Raw genomic sequence first — 19,013 nt, 5'->3', positions numbered from 1 at the left:
ATGCTTCTGTGCACCCTTCCTGTTCCTGCTGTGCTGTTTCTGAAGGAGGTGTGTGAACCTGAGTGTCAGTTATTTTGGAGGGGTAAAGGACTGAGAGAAGGTCAAAAAATACCAGCTATTTGCCACAGAAAATGAGAGCAAGGAAAAAAAGTACAAATGCCCTTAAAATACTATGGAAACCTTTAAAAAACAAAACAAACTACACACACAAAAAAACACCAGCCAAAGAAAAAGGCTTGATGTTTTGAAAACTAAACCCAAAATACTGTTTGTGTAGTAACTCAAACCAATTATTGCAGTTTCCAGATCTACTTTCGCAAGAGAAACAAAAATGTTTTTCAAACAGCCCCTAAAATCCCATGCAGGAAGTCCCATTAAGTCTAAGGCTCGAAATTCCACTGCAACAAAAACAAGCTGGCTCTGTGAAGCCATTTATATAAAGATGAAGAGTCATCATGCTTCAGGATAAACAAGCTGATCACCAGCTGGAACTAAGCAAAATGAAACTTCAGGGCAGAGCATTGCAAAATCTGGGCGATTTTAGAACAATCTGTTCTGCATCTGCTCCATTTTCTGTTCCCTGTTTGTTTTCCATACACTTCTCTCTAGAGTATGGGCTCTGGACTCTCCAAACTAACCATCCCTTTTCCCACTGACACAGGTTTTACCACAGGAGCATAAAACATAGTTAAACATTAAGCTCATAAAGATCAGAATCTACGGGAGTGTGTCTTTTGCTTGCTCAGATGCCCCCACAACACTTGCATGAAATTACACATCAAAGGACAGCTCAAAGCCAGCCCCAGACTGAATTCTGCTCAAAGGGAACGTACCTGTTACGTGCAATGCTCTGGTTAGCAAGCACATTCCTCCCTGTTGGAGCATAGTTCCAGTCCACCTCGTGGATCCCCAGGTAATAAACTCGGATCACACCCTCAGCAGATGTGGGTGACAGCATGGGGATGCAGAGCAGCAGCCACCAGACTGATCCCATCTCAGCCTGAAGGAAAGGTGTTTTTGGAAGCTACACCTGTTTGGGAAAGACAAAAAGAATGAAACAGGATATGACCATTTGGTTTGAAGGTGCTGGACATTTTGAGAGGGTATGAAGAAAGCAGGTGTAAGTATTATTGGGATCATCACTCAAATATTGAAGAAGGAAATCTCTCTGTAACAAAATTGACACACAAGGTGGATGGAGATCATGCCTTGGTAATGAGTCCCCAATACCAAACATGCTGCTCTCATAATAGCTTAATTAATCCTTTTTTTCACTACTGCTCACATTCCAAATAATCTTACAGGCCCACAAAAAGGCTTACAAAGCTCAAGCAAATAGTCCTGAGCAAGTATATGTATATATTAAACTGTCACCAAGGTCTCTCTATTCTAAGTCACCTGAGGAAGTACAGTTTAGTCACTATGAAGTAATTTTAAATTTTAACTTCTTTAAAGATGGCTCTTAGGGAGCAGCTATCTGTAATCCAGGAGTATATCTCAAATAGGCTGCACAAAGTTTTTCCTTTCTGTTCCATTCTTTTCCCCATAATTTTGATCAGTAAGTAACTCATAAAACTTCCAATTGACACCAAGCTTGTTGGCAATAAGCATCAGAAATACTCTACAGTTGGGAAAAAGTTGGGGAAAGTGTCTGAAATCACCAAAATATGATTGAATAAAGGCTCAAAGAACCGCCTGTATGAAGGAGAACCTGATGCAATATGGGGCAGTAGAATTACCAAAAGATAAGGAAGGATTAAACTGCATTTAAAAATCACATGAAAATGACTACAAAAGCTCTCACACAATGATACCCTTAACAAAGCTGGATGTAGCCAGCAAACAAACCACACCTAAAGAGCTGTTGAGATTCAGCTCTTGAGACATGCAACAGCAACTCAGAATAGCAGAGAGAAACAGAAAGCAGAAGAATGAGAAACATGACCCAGCAAGAAAACTCAGAAGAATCAGTTTTCCTTTTCATACAGAAAGGGACGGTGACACAGCACCATGGCAAAGGTTTTTCATAAAGAGACTGTCATTACTTATTCTTACTGTCTTTGTAACAGCAATATGAATGTATAAAGTCTGTCTGCAGCAAAGCTGGATATTCTGTAAGCTTTTAGTCAGCACAGCATTGCACAGAGCTGCTTTGAAACATCTCTTAACATCTGATACCCAACAGACATGATTCAACCCCAGCACATTGCAGTGGACTAAACACCTTCCAAAGCTTCACTTCTTGATTTCCATACATGCTGTGCCATTCTCAGAAGCTAATGACACTCAAGTACTGCTGTTTCCAAATAGGCAATAAATTGGACAAAGTTCGGAGACACCTTCTTTCCCTCCTTTCTCAGAAGGAAGCTGTAGGGATCTCTAAATCGGAGATGCTGCGGATGCAACACAGTACAGCTCTGCTCCAGTGGCTCCACCAGCCAGTGCCCTTCCGAAGCTCCTGGCGATACACCTGACAAAACTCAGACACAGAACAGCTCCAGCAGCGTGGGAACAACAGCAGCACACCGGCTCATGCCCACCCTACACACCACTCAGCCACTGACTTATTCCCTGCTGCTGTTCACAGCGAGGTAAAACTCCTTTCTTGTGTCACTCTGTGCCAACAGGCACACAAAGGACGGAGTCTGGCAAGCCATACCTGCGCTGTTTCACACCGCAGACCACAAAAAGGCAACGGTGACAACAATATGTAAAGAAACAGCCTCAGCCCTCAGCCTGCCACGCTACCAACACCCGCCCCGAGGGAAGGGCAGCGGGATGCTCCTGACTCAGCCCGGGCTGCGGCCTCCGTGTCAGCTCAGGGCAAAGTTCGCGGAGCTCCGGGCGCGCCGCGGCCTCCTCAAGGCCCTCAGGCGGGGCAGGCTGCTCTGGGCAGGCAGCGCCACAGCACCGAGCAGTGCTGCTGCTTTCTCCACGAACACCGAGCACGGAGACAACCCCGCCGTGCTCGCCGCCCCGAACCGGTGTCACGCACGGCCACAGCCTGTCCTGAGCGCCCCACGGATCAGCCAAGGACAGCTCTGCGGCACAGCCTTCCCGAGGCTTTACAAGAGTCCCGCCTGGGCTCTGCTTAGAGCTGGGCCACAACATCGCACACACCTCTGGGGTAACTCCAGGGAACAGCAGAAATACCCCTGAATGGGGAGGTAGCAGATGTCACAAAGTCGGCGCTCACATACCCTTCACAGTAACTAATCACCATTTATTTACCCGACTAGTGCGATGTCAAAGTAGCTAAATTAGTTTCAAAAGTTTTTGGTTTCAATTTTTCATTGATATTAATATTTGCCTTGATTAAGGTGGAAAAAAAAAAAAAAAAAGAAAACCAAAACCAGTCCAAGTTTTATACTACATCCATCCCTGAATCTTATACTTTACAGCAGAATCCTCCCCCAGGACTGCCCTTCACCGGGTCCCCGACAGCACAGGAATCGCGAATGAACGGAAATCAGATTTCGGGCGGGTTGGTGCGATCCAACTGCTATCTGACCGAGACGGGCGATGCAGGGATAGTCCCCGACACCTGACTGCAGGGAAACCAGAGCCCGAGAGCGAGGGGAAAGCCCAGAAGGAAGGCAGGAGCACGGACGGCTCACCCCTTACGTGCGGAGCAGGGAGGCGGCGCGGCGGGGCTGCGGAGCGGGACGCGGGAGCGCCGGCGGGACCAGCCCGGCAGGGACAAAGGGTCTCTGCCTCCAAGGGCTGACCGAGCCCCTGCCCGGCCCGGCCCCGCAGCGCCGACCGCGCCCGCTCCCGCCCACAGGGCGGGCCGGGCCGCTCCGCCCCGCACCTGCGGGAGCCGGCGCGCACGGGGCCGTGCCCGGGCCCTGCCCCGGTGGCCGGCCCCCCGCGTGCGGCCCGCGGCGGGACATCCCCGGACACCGTCCCGAATCGCCGCTCCGCAGCCCCGAGCGGCCAGAGGACGCGGTCAGGAGCCATTAAGTGTCCATTTTCCTTCCGGAGCGGGGCGGGATGTGCCCCGCGGGCACGCTGACCGCACACCCCAGACACGCACTGCGTTTGCTTTTGCTCCCTGACATTTTTAAATCCGTAGGATTTTTCTCCACTTTTTTTCCAGCCGTTTGCCCTTAACAGAGACAAAGATGAAAAGAAACGCAGTATTTTTGTCTTCTTCATGAACAATATAAAAGTGATGCAAAAAGCTCTTCCTGTTTCCAGGAAGTTTGGTCTTGAGCATGTTAAAAATCCGGCACTGCTGGTGTCACACTTACCCCTGGTCACCGCTGGGTTGTGTTGTCTGAACTTTCGGTAGCTGAGCAACGTTACGTGGTTATTTTTAGTGATGACATAGCACGTACAATGGAAGAATCTTGTCAGGAGCTGGGCAGGCTGATGAAAGGAGATGAAATCTCTTTAGTGGCATGGATTCCATTGGGCTTGTGCAATGCTTATATTTACTGGGGGCGAAGGGAGCGGGTTTTTGGAAAAATTTTGCTTTTAATTAAGATCAGTGTGTCAGGGCTTTAAGAAAATTCCCTGTTCAGTAGAAGTGTCCTATGTAATTGTGTCTTTGAATTCAAGCTTTTTAGTCCAGTCCCAGGTGTTCCCACAGACAGTTCACTTGGTGAAGTCTTTTGCCCTTCCCTGCTGTCAGAACAGTCTTTGCTGATTTGTGATCTTCAGTTAAGAGCAACACCTTAGAAAAGCTGTGCTTATTCACTAACTGTTGCTTCTGCTTGTTTCCTAGAATGGCGAGAATTTCTGCATTCTGGATGAGCAGAGGTTTGCCAAGGAGCTGCTCCCCAAGTACTTCAAACACAACAATATCTCCAGCTTCATACGGCAGCTCAACATGTGTAAGCATCAGCGGTTCCTACGCGCTCTGTCTGCCAAGTTCATGGCTGCTGGCTTTGGTTTGGATTTCTTTAAACAAGCAAATGGACTTGGCAAGATTTTCATCCCTAAAATCCTGAGCCCTGGCCTTAAGTTTGCTTTACAAAAGAAAAGACTGATGGTAGAGCATGGTGTAGTGTTTGGTTCTTGTGTTTTAGCTCCAAGCCCTTTTGAGTAAGAGCTGTAAGAAATATGTGCTGGTGCCTAGAGCTAGTGTGAGGTTCCCTGAGCTCCAGCGTTGCTCTTGCAGCAAACATGTGTGTCCCCAGGGGAGTAGAGGCTGTGTGTGCACCCTTTCACCTAGAATGTGAAGAAAACTTGCCTGGATTTTGGGGCTACCGCTGCTCTTGCCTGCTTTGCTGTGTTGGAACACAGTCCTACTGATGGGCCAAGCTGCACTGCATTTCTCAGTGTGTTTTCTCTGCTCAGCGTGAGAGCACCATGTGCAGTGTGGCCAGGCAGAGGGGTGCAGTGAGGGTGGCTCAAGGGCACAGTGCAGCATGCAGGAGTAACTGCAGAAGCTTCTGGAACCAGTGGAGGGAAAAACAGCACAGGAGGTGCTACCTTAGTTAGAATTTCAGACTGACAGGGAGGAGCTCTCTGTCCTTGCCCAATAGGTTTGCCTGATCTCTCTAGCTGATGCCTGTATAGGTTTTGTAACCTGTAGCACGTCTGTTTGGTCTCTGGACAGAGGGTAGATGCTTCTGTTTGTGTTGTGCGCTTGTGTTTGTAAGATCCATCACTTGAGTGACAGAGGATAATGCAAAGAAACTATCATCTCTTCCCTTGCAGCCTGGATAAATGAAAAAAAAGCAAATATTCCTATGTAGCTATACATTGTAGTGGCAGCCTCCTTTTCCTGCTGGATCTATCCTGGCTTTCTAATAATAGTTGGAGTGCATAATTGTGTTAAAACCTTGACTGAGGAGAGATGTGGATTGGCCTGTCAGCTGAATCATGCACCTACCCTGTGGTGTTTGAGCAGTGATGGAAATGGCAGGTGCTCTGCCCCAGGTGTTTGCATAGGCAGCCAAGGAATTAACTTCTCTGCCTTGCTTCATTCTGTAGACCATGATGGTACATGACAGCATTTGTTTTGATGTGTAGTTATCAGGGATAAAAGGGAAAGTGCACTACTCCTCTGCATCCACTGGGACATGATTCTATTCAAGATGTAAATCTAAATCTCATTTCTAACTAATTTGTGAAGGTTTGTACGTGGCTGTGATGGTTTGGTCATGGCTGGCCTCTGCTGTGCAGCTGCATGTGCAGCCTGCCAGGGGCAGGCAGTGGTACTGTGGACGTATCCTCTAGCTGTGAAGATCAGAGCAATGAAATCACTGAGCACCTTGGCTGTTTTTCACTGTTTCTGCCCCCAGTGACTGTAGTGCAGTGGGTGTTTTGGTAGCACCGGACTTTTCTTAAGCTGTATGTATTCCGAGTCATCTTTCAACTGGAAGAAATGGCTTTGTTGATTTCCTCTCCACAGATGGTTTCAGGAAGGTGATTGCTCTGGAGAATGGTATCATTACAGCAGAGAAAAGCTCAGTCATTGAGTTCCAGCACCCTTTCTTCAAGCAGGGGAAGGCACATTTACTGGAAAACATCAAGCGCAAGGTATAGTCCAAGCACATGTTTACTTCACTTAGTTACGAAAAATGGCTTATCAGGAGTTCATATGGGTGTTCCAAACACAGCCAGCAGATACCAGGGGAACCAAGGTGGCTTGGCTTGGCTTGGCTGGGCCTCCTTGTGCAGTGCTTAGACAAAATCTGCTCTGCTCTTGGTTGTGAACCAGGGTAGGATCATGTTCTGCATCATCATCAAACCATAGCCCTTCTCCACAGAGTTCATATCCCTGATTGCAGCTTAGCATGGTCTGCAGCTCTGTCAGCATCTTCAACTCCAAGAAAGGCACAAAGTAGAAGAAGCAAAAGAAAATACATTCCTATTTGGCACTCATTAAAAATTAGCAAGGACATCAGTAACCAGTTCATTTGGACGAGTTTACTTAAAGTTTATTGCTCCTCCAAAACTGTGTTGCCACTAAGCTACATCCTTATGAGCACTTTCTGCTTTTCTTTTGTTCGTTCAGGCCTTGTCTGACCTGTTTCTGCACAGATATTTATCCTCTGTTGGCACATTACAGCCCATAATATCCTGAGGAAGAGAGTATCATGATACATCACGTTGACATTTGAACAGCAGAACCTTTTCTTCAGGCTGTTGTCAGGTGTGGCTGCATTGCCCAGGGCAATAAAAGCGCAGCGTAGGCTGGAGAGCCGCAATGATGTTTGGATTGATTCTTCAGTGAGCTGCCCCTGCTCGGAGCCAGGATCGATGGAGTGGCGCTGGCTGGGGCCTGTCCCCCCCTCTGCTGTGACCAGCGTGTCCCAGCCTGCACGCCTGGCAGGGCAGGTGCACGCTGACGTCAGGTGTGGCACCATGCGTCCCAGGGGTGGTGCACTGGGTGGAGTGTTCTAGATGGAAAGACAAAAGCTCTGCTCAGTGCCAAGGATATTCGTGTGAAGTGTTGAATAGGTTGGTGAAAGATACTCTTTGTTGCACGGGAAATGTTTGTGATTTTTTTTGTAAAGCAGTCATTAATTTCCTTGCTCTTCTGCTGCCTGGAATGGGGCCATATTCCAGCATTGGCTATAAACTGTATTTCAAGCCTCTGTCTGTAATACAGGTTTGAATGCAGGAGACTTGCTTTCCTCCCTTTCACTTTTAGCTCTGCTGGCGTGCAGATACCCTGTGTGTCTTCACAGAATACCAGAATGGTTTGAGTTGGAAGGCACCTTAGAGCTCATCTCCTTCCACCCACTGCCATGGGCTGGGACACCTCTCACTGGACCAGGTTGCTCCAAGCCCCATCCAGCCAGGGATGGCAATGGACAGCCAAGTTTCCCTGGGCAGCCTGTGCCAGTGCCTCAGCACCCAAGGACTGGGTACCCTGATTAACCAGTTTGGGAGTCTGAAGAGCAGTTCCTTGCACTTGGGCAAAATTTATATTGGCTCTTGTTTTTTTGGAGGCTAGCTGGCTGCATTTGGAATTTCCACCCACTTCCTACAACTTCTGGTTGTCTTCCGATGGAGGGGTGATGTGCTGAAGAGAAATCAGACAGCATTGAATTCCATTTGGGATGCACCCTGTGTACATTAGCATAATTTATTAACTGCAGCAAACAGCAAAGCATCTAGACTGCAGACAGGGAGGAGAACTGTCAGACCCTTCAGTGCATCCTTTGCACCATGGGATTGTGTCAAGAAAGTAGTTAGTCATGTCTGAGAAGTGATTGCACAACAGCTGTGTTCTGTTCCAGCACAAAGGGATGGGATGTTGGTTAATAACACCACTGGTTCATTTCTGACCATTCCACTCCCCTTTGGAAGACAAGATATGTGAGCCCACCTGCACAGGAGTTACCTCACACCTCAGCAGGCAAATACCACATGGGTGCTTTCATCTCCCCCATGGAATCCACCTGAGATGTTTTCACATTGTCCTTGGAATTTAGCAGAGTAACAAGAAAACTCCCAGCAGGCTGCAGGTTGGGTATGACTCCACGTGGCTCAATTATAGTCAGTATTTGGCAAAATGATGTTCAAAATTATGTCCACAAAACCTGGATGTGTCATTCAGACATGTGCATGTGATGCACTATAGACCTGTCTTTTTCAAAGTCCTGAATTGTGTTGCAGCCAACAATGTTTCTGCTGCAGAGAGAGTTGCTGAAGGAACTGGAAAATGTTTAATATAGAAGTACAGGAAGGTGATGGGGAACTTCTTGCTCTCTGATGGCTTTTCCACCGTGGTTTGAAGCAGCAGCATTCACAGATTGTGCTGTGAGAAGAAGAGCTGTTTGGACTCTTCCTTCTGCAGACAAGTCTCCATAACTTTGGAATACACTTAGCAGAGGAAAGAAACACCCATAGGGGAATCTGCAATTCAACTAGTATGGCATAAATTTTCAGATTGAGTAGGATGCATCTAGCTAGACACCTGCATCTCCCAGTAACTCACTGGAAATTTGTTACTCCGTTGCTGACAGATTTACCCACACCTAGAAGGAATGTGATCATCTTGTTCTTCCACTGTCAGCTGTGGGGTTTTTTTTGGCTGGTGTTCACTCTGTGACACTAGAGGGCAAACTGTCACCAGGCAGGGAACCCCCAGGGAATGCTCTTTGCAGTGACTGGTTTTTATTGTGAATTACAGTCATGAATCTGCTGTGCCCAGGTACAAAGTGCTAATCTCATGTTTGCATTGGCATCTTGTTTTGTTCGTACAGTGCAGCCTGTCCTAAGGATTGTCACCTGTAGCAGTTGTGATGTTTTGTGCCATGTAAGAATTGCAGTCTTACCTGCTCTTGTAATGGGGCTTGTGCTGCCCTGCAGACTGGCTGCACTCCCTGCAGCAAGGAGCATGCACTGTTGGTAGTAAAGCGTGTGTACCTATTCCAGGTGTCTGCAGTGAGGACTGAGGATCTCAAGGTCTGCACAGAGGATTTGCACAAAGTCCTGTCTGAGGTGCAGGAGATGAGAGAGCAGCAGAACAACATGGATGTCAGGCTGGCTAACATGAAGAGGTAGACTCGGCTGTTTCGGGGCACTTATGCATTGAATGTTGCTTATATCTGATGGAGACTGGCTAAATATGGGTTTCATTTGAACTGGAAACAGGTGAAGCTATATTTTTTTCCTAAGAATGCCTATTCCACCCCACACAACATTATGAATCTTGTTTGGTTTTGTAATTCAGTTACAGACTGGAGATTTAGACTGGGTGTTTGTTGGCTGCCTTGAGATTTCACTCTGGTTGCCAGCACCTGTAGTAGTTTTTAGGTCAATAAAAGCGTTTGATTTTTTGAATACAAACAGGGTTGGATGCAGTGAGGGACAATTGATGTTTTGTTTTCTTTCTAACGTGAAGTGGACTTTGCACATCCTCATCTCTGTTCTCTCAGATACCCTTCATATAGGCACTGGTAATTTGTTCAGGTCATTGGTATGCCAGCAGATATCAACCAGAGTCCAGGAGATACCATTCTCTCTCTCTCTGTTCCTTAAAAAAATAAATAGCCAAGCCCTTTGAACACCATCTTTAGATCTGTCCCAAGGCCATCAGTGTTTGGAAACAGCCTGAGTGTAACACAAAGTCCTTATTCAACAGCTTTGAGGCTTTGAAGGAATACCTCAGATCAAGATTATTGGTGGAGCAGCAGAGGATGAGGGTGTCCTTTTTAAGTGAGTGTTTCATGCTGCTGATGGAAAATGGAGTTAAGTTAACCCAGAGTTTGTTAGTGGATCAAATTAACTGAGGGTTAGTTATCCACAGAGGGAATGTTGCCATTGGTTCTGCAAGGTACTCTAAAAGTTTGAAAGCTGTAAAACTAGAGCATATAAAGTAAACTCTGTTCATCCTCTGTCTTCTGATTTATTCTGCATTGCAGAGAAAATAAGGCCCTGTGGAAAGAAGTGGCAGTTCTAAGGCAGAAGCACAGTCAACAACAGAAGCTGCTGTCTAAGGTACCATTGCAGCATCTTCAGTGCTACCATCCTTATTCCTGCCTCTGTGATACTTCATGGCATTCTTTGCTTATGTAGAATGACAAATGACACAGAGCTGAACAGGCTGTATTAATACAGCATAAAGAAAATGGTCACAGTTCCTGAGTGTCCCAGAAGTAGCACAGTAAAGAACCACGAGCAAAGCACTAAGGAAAAGTCATAGTAGGATGTCAGTGTGTGGAGACAGTGCATGGTAACAGGAGCCCAGAACTTGAGAGATTGCAGGCACATGGAATGGAGTCTGTGAAAGATCTTGGACCAGGATACATTTAGACCACTTGAGAAGTGAACTTGGAACGCAGAAACTTGTAGGAGTTTGCACGCTGCAAAAAATTTTCTCTGGTTTATTCCTCAGCTGTTTCTGGTCTGGAATTCTCTAGTGACTTGTGCTGCTATATTGCATTTCAAAAAAAAGCCAACTGTGCAAATGGGCTAATTTTTCTATGCATTTTGTAACTCTTGCTTTGTTCCTTAAAATACAATTGCAAATGTTTTTTCAAAATACCTGTTAATTTCTGTCATGTAACTATCATTTTGTAGTGCAATCTGAATTAAGGATTTAATGTTAGGATTGCTGTGCTGACCACCTGGTTTCGGTTTTCTTTTGTTTTTCCTTTTTAGATTCTTCAATTTATACTAAGTTTGATGCGAGGAAATTATATTGTTGGGGTCAAAAGAAAAAGGTAATTACTTGATAGGTCCCAGACCAGTGTCAGATGTGAATTGTAGGGATAAATCAGTTTCTTTTGTGTGACAGGTATCTTTATCATTTGTATATTCAAACTTGAGAAAGCTGATGGAATTTCAGTCAAGCACAAAATAAGTATTTCCTCCTTATCACTAAAATGGGTGGGAAGGGAATATTCTACACATTTTCAGTTCCAAAGGGCACAGTTACCAGAAATGGTAAATCTCAAAACGTGCACGTGTGACTGACTTCTTCCAAACCACAGTGTGTGTGTAGGACAGGCTGCCTGCAGTACCCTTCCTGACACACACTTTTTTCCCAAAAGCCAGGCTTCTTGGGAGGGCAGGAATGATGGCCATTGCTGCCTGTCTTGGCACTGCTGCAGCTCTTCCCTCAGGCAGGCAGGATGAACTAAAGCTGTGCTTTGTCTCAGGTCTCTCACGGATGCTGCGGGTGCTTCACCCTCCAAGTACAGTCGTCAGTATGTCCGCATCCCTGTGGAGAGTGGCCAAGCTGTAAGTCTCCCCAGGGACACAGGCAGTGGGTTGGACAGGATGATACACAGGGATATCAGTCTTCCTTATAGCTACAAATACCCTAACCTGGTAATCAAAAGCTCTCCCTTTTGTAATGGGCAGCTTTAAAGCAACGTGCTGGCTGTAAATTCGTGCAAATCCGTGCAACTTGTCACAGATGAAATGTGAACAGGAAAGAGAAGCTGCAAGGAGAATGGGGCTTCAGTATGAGAAAAGAAAAAGTCAGAGCCTGTAGTTCACTCACTCTGTGCTGTATCTGCAGATGGCTTTTTCTGAGCATAGTGCAGCTGAAGAGGATGGAAATGGTACAGGTCTGATAATCCGAGATATCACTGACACCCTGGAAAATGCCACCAATGGCCTCCTTGCTGTGGCACACACAAGTGGCAGAGCCAGGTATGTCCAAAGTATATGAAGTATTTATGCCTGGGTTGATAACTGGGTAGTTCTGTTAATGTTGGTGATCCATCTGGATTCTGGGGAGCAGAATTCTCTCTGAATTTACATTAGGTGCATGACAGGCTTTCCTTCTACAGCATGGTGCATTGGTCATTGTCAGAGCTCATGTCTGTTCAGGAGTCCCTGGAGGCCTGATAGGCTGATGGGCATTGCAGGTTTAATTTGCTGAGGCTTTTCTGTCTGTTCAACAAATGAACACATACTTGACTTTTCAATTGAGCAGGGACCTGAATGCATATATAGGTTTCTAATAATCCAAAATGTATATAGATTGCTAGCAAATCAAGATGTATAGTTGTATTTCCAGTTTCAGTACTGCTTTCACTAATCCTAGGGAAGGCATTCTCTGTGTGGCAACAGATTTTACTGAAAACCCATTAAATTGTTAATGCCCAAAGTAAAATATGGGCTGATTTGGAATATTTTTCTTTCCAGAGTCTGTCTGTTTGGAGATTCCCTCCTGCCTAATTCCTATATACTATATTGCTGCTTTTTTGCTGGGAAAAAAGAGGTGTTTTTCTCTGATACATAGTCTCTGTATAAGCTGTAGCAAGAGATTCTTCATCTGCCACTTTGCTGCTTTTTCTGATGACCAGTTTGTTACCTGAATCCTTGACTGGCCTAATCTTATTAAGATCTGAGATACTAAACCTGAAATTAATAGTAATGCAGTTGATAAATTCTCCTGTCTGTTGTTTCTCTTTGGGTCACATTTTAGAGAGCCACAGGCAGCTCTAGATCCTGGCTTACCTCTTTGTCAAGTATCACAGCCAAGTGAGTTAAGTTGTGCAGAACCTGTCCCATCAGTTCCTGTAAACGATGTCAGCAAATCCAGCGAAATAGGCACGGCTGCTGTGGAGCTCCACACTGCACAGCCAAATGCTCCAGAGGACCCCGTGTCAGTAATTGACTCCATCTTGAATGAGAACAACTCTGGAAACCAAAATGATCCTTTGCTGGACAGGTATGAACTTGTTTCTGAAAAGTGTAATGCTGTTGTCACCTCGTGGGATGCTGTCAAGAGTTCTGCAGAGTGTGTTTGGCAGAATATAGGGAATTAGCTTTTGGATTGTCATTGACAAAGTGAATTCTCTGCAGCTTTGTTACCAGGGCTTGAAAAAGTGCTGGTATCACACACTGGAAAAGGGCAAGTGTCCCTGTCACCTCTGTGGTAACGTGTGCCTGACTGCTGGTGCATCCATCAGTGTGTCCCATCAGCCCACTGCTGTCACTGCCAGGTGCTGCCAAGCAGCAGGTGCAGGGCACTGATCTCAGGCTGGCACTGTGGGCCCTTTGTTCCTGGGACCTGGATGTGGATTGTCCTGGTGGTCATCTCACTGTTCCTTTCCTTCTCTGCCCTCATTTGTACAAAGCTGTTTCCCCTGTGCCCTGGATCAGGAGTGCAGGCTGTGGATTCCTGCCCACTGTGGCTGCAGGAGAGCTCTGTCAAGGACAAAGCTTTAACCCTTGTTCCTGCAGCTCTTCTGCTGCGGTCAGCAGCAGGTAGGAGGGTCTGGGGTGGTGCCCCAGCATTCATGGTCTGAAGGCCCTGCTGTATCCTCCCTCCTGCACTGCAGGATGTGGGGCAGTGCCTTGGAACTGCCCGTTCCTTAGTGCTGGGAATTCAGTACAGGAGCACCTCATGGCATAGCAAGACATGCAGTGTGGGCACTGTGCCTGCAGCTGCCTTCTCAGGTTCTTCACTGACCCTCATGTCCTTCCCACTGTCCCTGGAAGCATGTCCAGTTTGGCAACAAGCCAGTGTTTCAAAGTAGGTAGAGTTCCTTCAGGCCCAGATTTATTTCCAGCCCTTTACCTATCACTTATTGTCCCAGGGCAAAGCCATCAAAGCCTTTGTTTAAACAGATACTGGTGTACAGGCTGGGATCTGAGAACATTCACCAGGTACTCAAATGAGGGAGGAAGTAGGTATGGAAGGAGGAACTGCTTTTTGACCTGCTGTAGTTGTGCTTGCTGTTCAGGTAGTCTTCCCTTGTACCTGTACCTCAAAGAATGGAGTGAAAGGTGATATGGGAATGTGATTTCATCCATTTGGCTATTCTGGATTGTAGACAACCTGTCCTGTGGGGCAAGAGGAGGCCCTGCCTGCCAGCTGTGCCTTATAGTGCTGTAATTCTGTCTTTTTAGAGAGGAAATTCAGGACTTTCTGAACTGCATCGATGCCAGCCTTGAAGAACTCCAAGCAATGCTGTCAGGGAAGCAGTACAACTTCGGTGCCGAAGCGTTCAGCGACGTGAGTGTCTCCTCATGATTTCTGAGAAATACTGCTCAGGTTGTGTCATGAAATGCTGCTAGTTTATTTCATGTTGTAATGGGTAAGAGTCAGGAACATCTTGAAAAGCAAATAATTACAAATAGAATGATTCGTAGGTATTCACAGTGTACAGGGAGTCTTTCCATGTCATACAGGATTCCTGTTCTACAGAACTGAAGGGAGGGGAAAAAAGGAAAAAAATTTGCCTCACTTCTCCTTCTCAATCTCCTAATCACATACCTTCACATCCTGGCATACATCCTTGTATTGGATTCATCTGGATGATATGGAGTGGAACTTAGCTGTATTCCTGGAATCACTGGGAAATAGGGTGACCTTTTCTCCTGTGACCTCAGTTTACTGCCACAGCTTGAAGCTCCCAGCTGAAGGCCCATGGAGGTGCCACTGTCCCCATGCTTCAGTGGAAGGAGCAGCTCACTGGGTGCTGTAGTCCTTTCAGAGCTCTCTGCAGTTTTATTTCAAGAGCTTTATTGGCTGACATATGATCTGGTTTTATTTTCAGACATTTAATCCGGAGCTGCCAGCCCTGGATATGAACCTGATGGAAACTCCCCCTGGTATTGAAAATGTAAGATTGACTTCTGTGGTGGGGAGGGTGATTGTGATGCTGGGAGTTGAATCTTGCTTGATGCAGCTCAAGGGTGGGAACAGGGTTGGTGGCACAGGGTGACACTGCTGGTTCATCTCATCCAGCTGACTCAGGGTTTCAATTACCAGTGCTGGCTTGTTGGAATTTAGGAGGGATCTCAAGATAATTTCCAGTCCTACATTCCTGATGCAGTCATACACTTGGAATGCCTGTCTGAAGACTAAAGGAAAAGTACTAAATGAAAATTGTAATGCAATATACTGTAGTTGTTCTGAACTTGGCTCTGTGGGGTTTTCTCAGAAGATACACAGAAGTTCAGCACAAACTTACTTCTCTTGGTCCAGTTCCTAAAATTGATTCATACTATTAAAAAAGTACCCTTGGGAGTGTTATTTTAATAATATTTTAAAATATTATATATGAAATAATATTTAAACTAGGATTTCCCAGTAAGAAGAGCTTTGACTACAACTGATATAAAATGCAGCTGTGTTTAAGCAGTGCCTGCAGAATTCAATTACATGATGAAATCATGTTTAACTGTTATCTACTAACATGTAGACTGATTATAATAAAGCTTTTGGTTTGAAAGGTAGAACAAATATTTGCTAGTTAGAAGCTTGTTTTAGTTTTAGTAAGTTAAGTTTGTCTGTATTTCACTGTGCCTCCTCCTGAGAACTCCTGTGTGCAGACCTTCATGTGCAATGACAGGCTCACTGCTCAGTTGCTCTATCTCTTTCCTCCTCCTTTCACATCTAATTCTGTTAACCAGTCAGTAAAGATTTCCATTCTGTTGTTGTTAAACATTCTGTCTTAACTCTCTGTCTGCTTTGTTTCAGATGGCAAACTTGGCAGAGAGCACTGAAGGTCTGGGAGCAAGTGAGAGGGAAACAGCAGGAAGCAAAGGTGGGCAGGAAGGAGCACTGAGCTCTGTGGCAGCTCCACTCTCTTTGCAAACTGTATATTGAAATGGAATTTTGTAGCCTATAATAGCTCCTTCTTTGGTCTGGACTTAAGCTTTTTGTGAAGACTGTGATGTTTCACTGATCTTGAAGCTGTGCCTCAGTCTTTAAAGGCCCATCCTGTGCCCTGAGGTTTTTCACACAAAAAACATGGGTCCCATCCTGTGTCCCTTTTCACATGGAAACGTGACATGAGTGCCACAGTGGGAAGCAGAACTGCAAATGCCCTTGTGGCACTGTCTCCTAAACAGGCTGTGATCCCCCCAGAGGCAGAGCTGCTCAGGTTTCCACTGCAGTGCTGCCATTGCATGCTTGAGAGTCAGGGGCTTGGAGTGGGCTTCAGGCACTGATGTTTCCAGGCACAGGGGCATTGGCTTCACTCTGACAGCTGTGGGGCTTTCCTGCAGTGCACCAAGTTTGAAGCAACCTCCCCAGGTTTCCCTGTCTTGAGTGAGAGCCTTCAGTTTGAACTGTTTGTTTTTCCCTCAGATATGCAGCTGATCCAGTACAGGGCCAACCCTCTGCTTTCCTTATTTGAAGAGCTGCCTTCAGGTGAAGCTGCAGGGAAGGCAGAGGATCCGAAAGACTTTCTGCTGCCTCCCCTGGAGGAGAAACCTGCTCTCCAGCCTCCATCAGCCAGTGGAACTGTGGTGCCACTTGCAGCTCCAGCAAGCCAGGCCGAGCCTCTGGACACTCTGGGAATGGGTGATCCACCTCTCCTCCCAGAAGATGGGAATGGAGAGTATAAACTATTTCCACTCCTGCTTCTCAGTCCTGTTGCTAACTTCATAGATGAGGCCTCTGAGATAGAAATTTCTTGAACTCATAGAACATCTGTAAGCAGCTTAGTGCTATGGAATAACCACCAAAGGAGTGGAGCAGCAAAAAGTGTGAGCTGGGTCCTCACCTGCTTCCTGGGGACCCTGCTCTGCACAGACAAATGGAAGTTCTCTTGCTGCAAGCAGGGAGCACATCTGGGACAACTGAACACAAGCTCAACAACAACAAGAGCTGGTGGAGTGAAGGCACCAGACAGAGGGGAAGAACAACAACCCTGTAAACATGCCACAGTGTATTCCATAACTTTTTATCCAATATTCTTATTGCAAGAGGAAATCTGTTTGTATCCTGTTTGTAAAGTTTGGCTGGGTTTTTTTGTTAGGGGGTGGTGTTTGTTTTTATCAGCTGGATAGTAATGTGGTGTGTAATATTTTAAACCTGGGTTTTACTCTTTGGAGAGCCTGCTTCAATGGGTGGCTTGCCTACTGTTTGAAATTAAGTTGTTTTAAAATTTTGTTTTTAACTCTGGATTTCTTTTTTTTTTTTTTTTTTTTTTTTGATAGTTACTGGCTATGATTGTTTGCATCTGCTTAGATTACTTTCATACTCCTAGATTTGCTCCTAGGTTTAGGGAACATTTTTCCTATGGAAAATGACATTTAACTGTGGAGTATTATTTTTTAACATGCTAGCACACGTCCATTGCCCTGGATTGTAGGAGTTGTGGTAGGAAGTGCTTGCCCTCCTGTGTAGTGCTGATTCCTCATGCACATTGCATGGCAGCTCCGGGGTAACCTGCCCCCAGTTCACAGGTTGTGTGTCCTTGGAGATAGTCAGTAGGACTGACTCATGTTGAGCAAAGGCCAGCAGCTGTCCCTGAAATGAGAAGGGGAGCCCTGGGGTGCCTTGCACTGACTCACATTAAGGTGTCTCTGTGCTGGTTGCAGCTTTTGTTCCCTGCCCCTGTGTGGACATCAGGTTTCACGCTGCAGTTTCTGCCCGTGGAATCTTAAAGTCAAATCAACCAGATGCATCTGAGTCTTTTGACAATGAATTACATAAACTAGTGTCTACTTCACCAAAATATCCTTCCCCAGAGTTTCTTTTGGCACTGTTTCCCAAGTTCTCTGAGCAGCTGCACTGTGGAGCCCAGCCCCAGTGTCAGTGGAGCTGCAAGCTGTGTGCTGGTACCAAGCCTGTCACAGCTTCACCAGCCCACACAAACCTGCTGTGTGCTGAAGTGACAGCAGACTGCTGGGGCTGCAGGAGGCCTGGGTGCAGGTAGAAGCCCCCTTGGATAATATCACCTGATATTTCCTGCCAGCACAGTTACTTTAAATTTTTTCCAGTTTTAGGAATTCAGGCTACCTGCAGGCTTTGTTCTCTCTAATGTTCCTGAATTAAAAAGTGCTGAGCTCTTTTATATTCAAGAATCCAAAGTAGATATTCTGAAGCCTGCTAGATAATGCATGTTATCTGTGCTGGCCCATCTTCATTGGATTTGTGCTTCACTGCCAAATCTCTGAGTTGCAGAGGAAGGTCCTGCTCCTGAGCGTGTAACACCTTCAGTGTCATTTTATTTCTGTGCTTCTGTACCTGTTCTTACCTTGTGACCCTTCTCATTTCCATCTTTTGAATTGCCTTTTGTCAAGTTTGTCTTAGTCAAGCCTTCAGAGTCTTTCTTTTGCTGACTTGCTGAGGTCAAGGGCTGAATAGTCTCAAGTTTTCATGAGCTGAAGGAAGTGGGGGAGGTGAGCATGTTGCATCTGTCCCAGGTCACATTTGGTTTGTTAATTCCTTCTCAAAGGCCACAGTTTTGTCAAGAATCAGTGAAAACCAGGCTTTTCTGTGTGCTGTTTGACAGCACCATGCAGACAGCAGAGTTCTTTGGGAGGTTGTTCTGTGCCTCTGACTCCCTGCACTGGTTGGACTGTAATTTCTGTCATGGATTAGTGTCATGTTCCTCTGTCTCAGAGTCATCTCCCCTCAGCGCAGCTCACTGTCAGGTATTGGATCTGAGTGCATCATGGGTTTTTAATACACTTTCTCTCTTAAGAAGCTAAGAAACCAAGGCTTACAAAAATTGCAAAAAGAAAAAAAAAGTTTGTAAATCTGTGTGTCTGGTTTATGTACAGGTCCGGGAAAAGTATTTGTGCAACTTTCCTAAGAAAGATTGCAATGGAAAGGGGAAGACTGAATAACAAAAAAAAAACCCCACATGCTGAAGTAATTAAACTCAAGAATTGCAAAAAGG

The 19,013-nt window shown here is 45.9% G+C and overlaps 2 protein-coding genes across 7 annotated transcripts in view; one reads left to right on the top strand and one right to left on the bottom strand.

Moving 5' to 3' along the window:
- HEPH (hephaestin) overlaps positions 1-4,273 on the bottom strand; it is a 22,333-nt gene extending 18,060 nt beyond the window's left edge. For 2 of the 6 annotated variants that reach the window (XM_041396708.1, XM_041396709.1), the window contains exons 1-2: positions 3,618-3,785; positions 834-1,030 (exon numbers count right to left, since the gene is read on the bottom strand). In XM_041396708.1, coding sequence (XP_041252642.1) covers positions 834-994 — 161 coding nt within the window. In that variant the 5' untranslated portion in view covers positions 995-1,030; positions 3,618-3,785. Of the gene's footprint in view, positions 1-833; positions 1,031-3,430; positions 3,451-3,617; positions 3,786-4,253 lie in introns of those variants that run through there. The other 4 variants (XM_041396705.1, XM_041396702.1, XM_041396704.1 and 1 more) reach the window with 4 other exon arrangements.
- Positions 3,459-19,013, top strand: LOC121331912 (heat shock factor protein 3-like). The gene is made up of 15 exons (XM_041396744.1): positions 3,459-3,484; positions 3,757-3,948; positions 4,117-4,171; positions 4,730-4,838; positions 6,365-6,492; positions 9,343-9,467; positions 10,332-10,407; positions 11,071-11,132; positions 11,571-11,652; positions 11,936-12,069; positions 12,851-13,096; positions 14,281-14,386; positions 14,931-14,996; positions 15,857-15,923; positions 16,469-19,013. Exons 1-15 carry the CDS (start codon positions 3,459-3,461, stop codon positions 16,798-16,800), a joined length of 1,806 nt encoding a protein of 601 aa, XP_041252678.1. The 3' UTR covers positions 16,801-19,013.

Source organism: Onychostruthus taczanowskii, unplaced genomic scaffold (assembly GCF_017590055.1).
Source record: "Onychostruthus taczanowskii isolate IOZ18803 unplaced genomic scaffold, ASM1759005v1 scaffold13, whole genome shotgun sequence".
Classification (NCBI taxonomy): domain Eukaryota; kingdom Metazoa; phylum Chordata; class Aves; order Passeriformes; family Passeridae; genus Onychostruthus; species Onychostruthus taczanowskii.
This window is presented reverse-complemented; position numbering and strand designations above follow the sequence as displayed.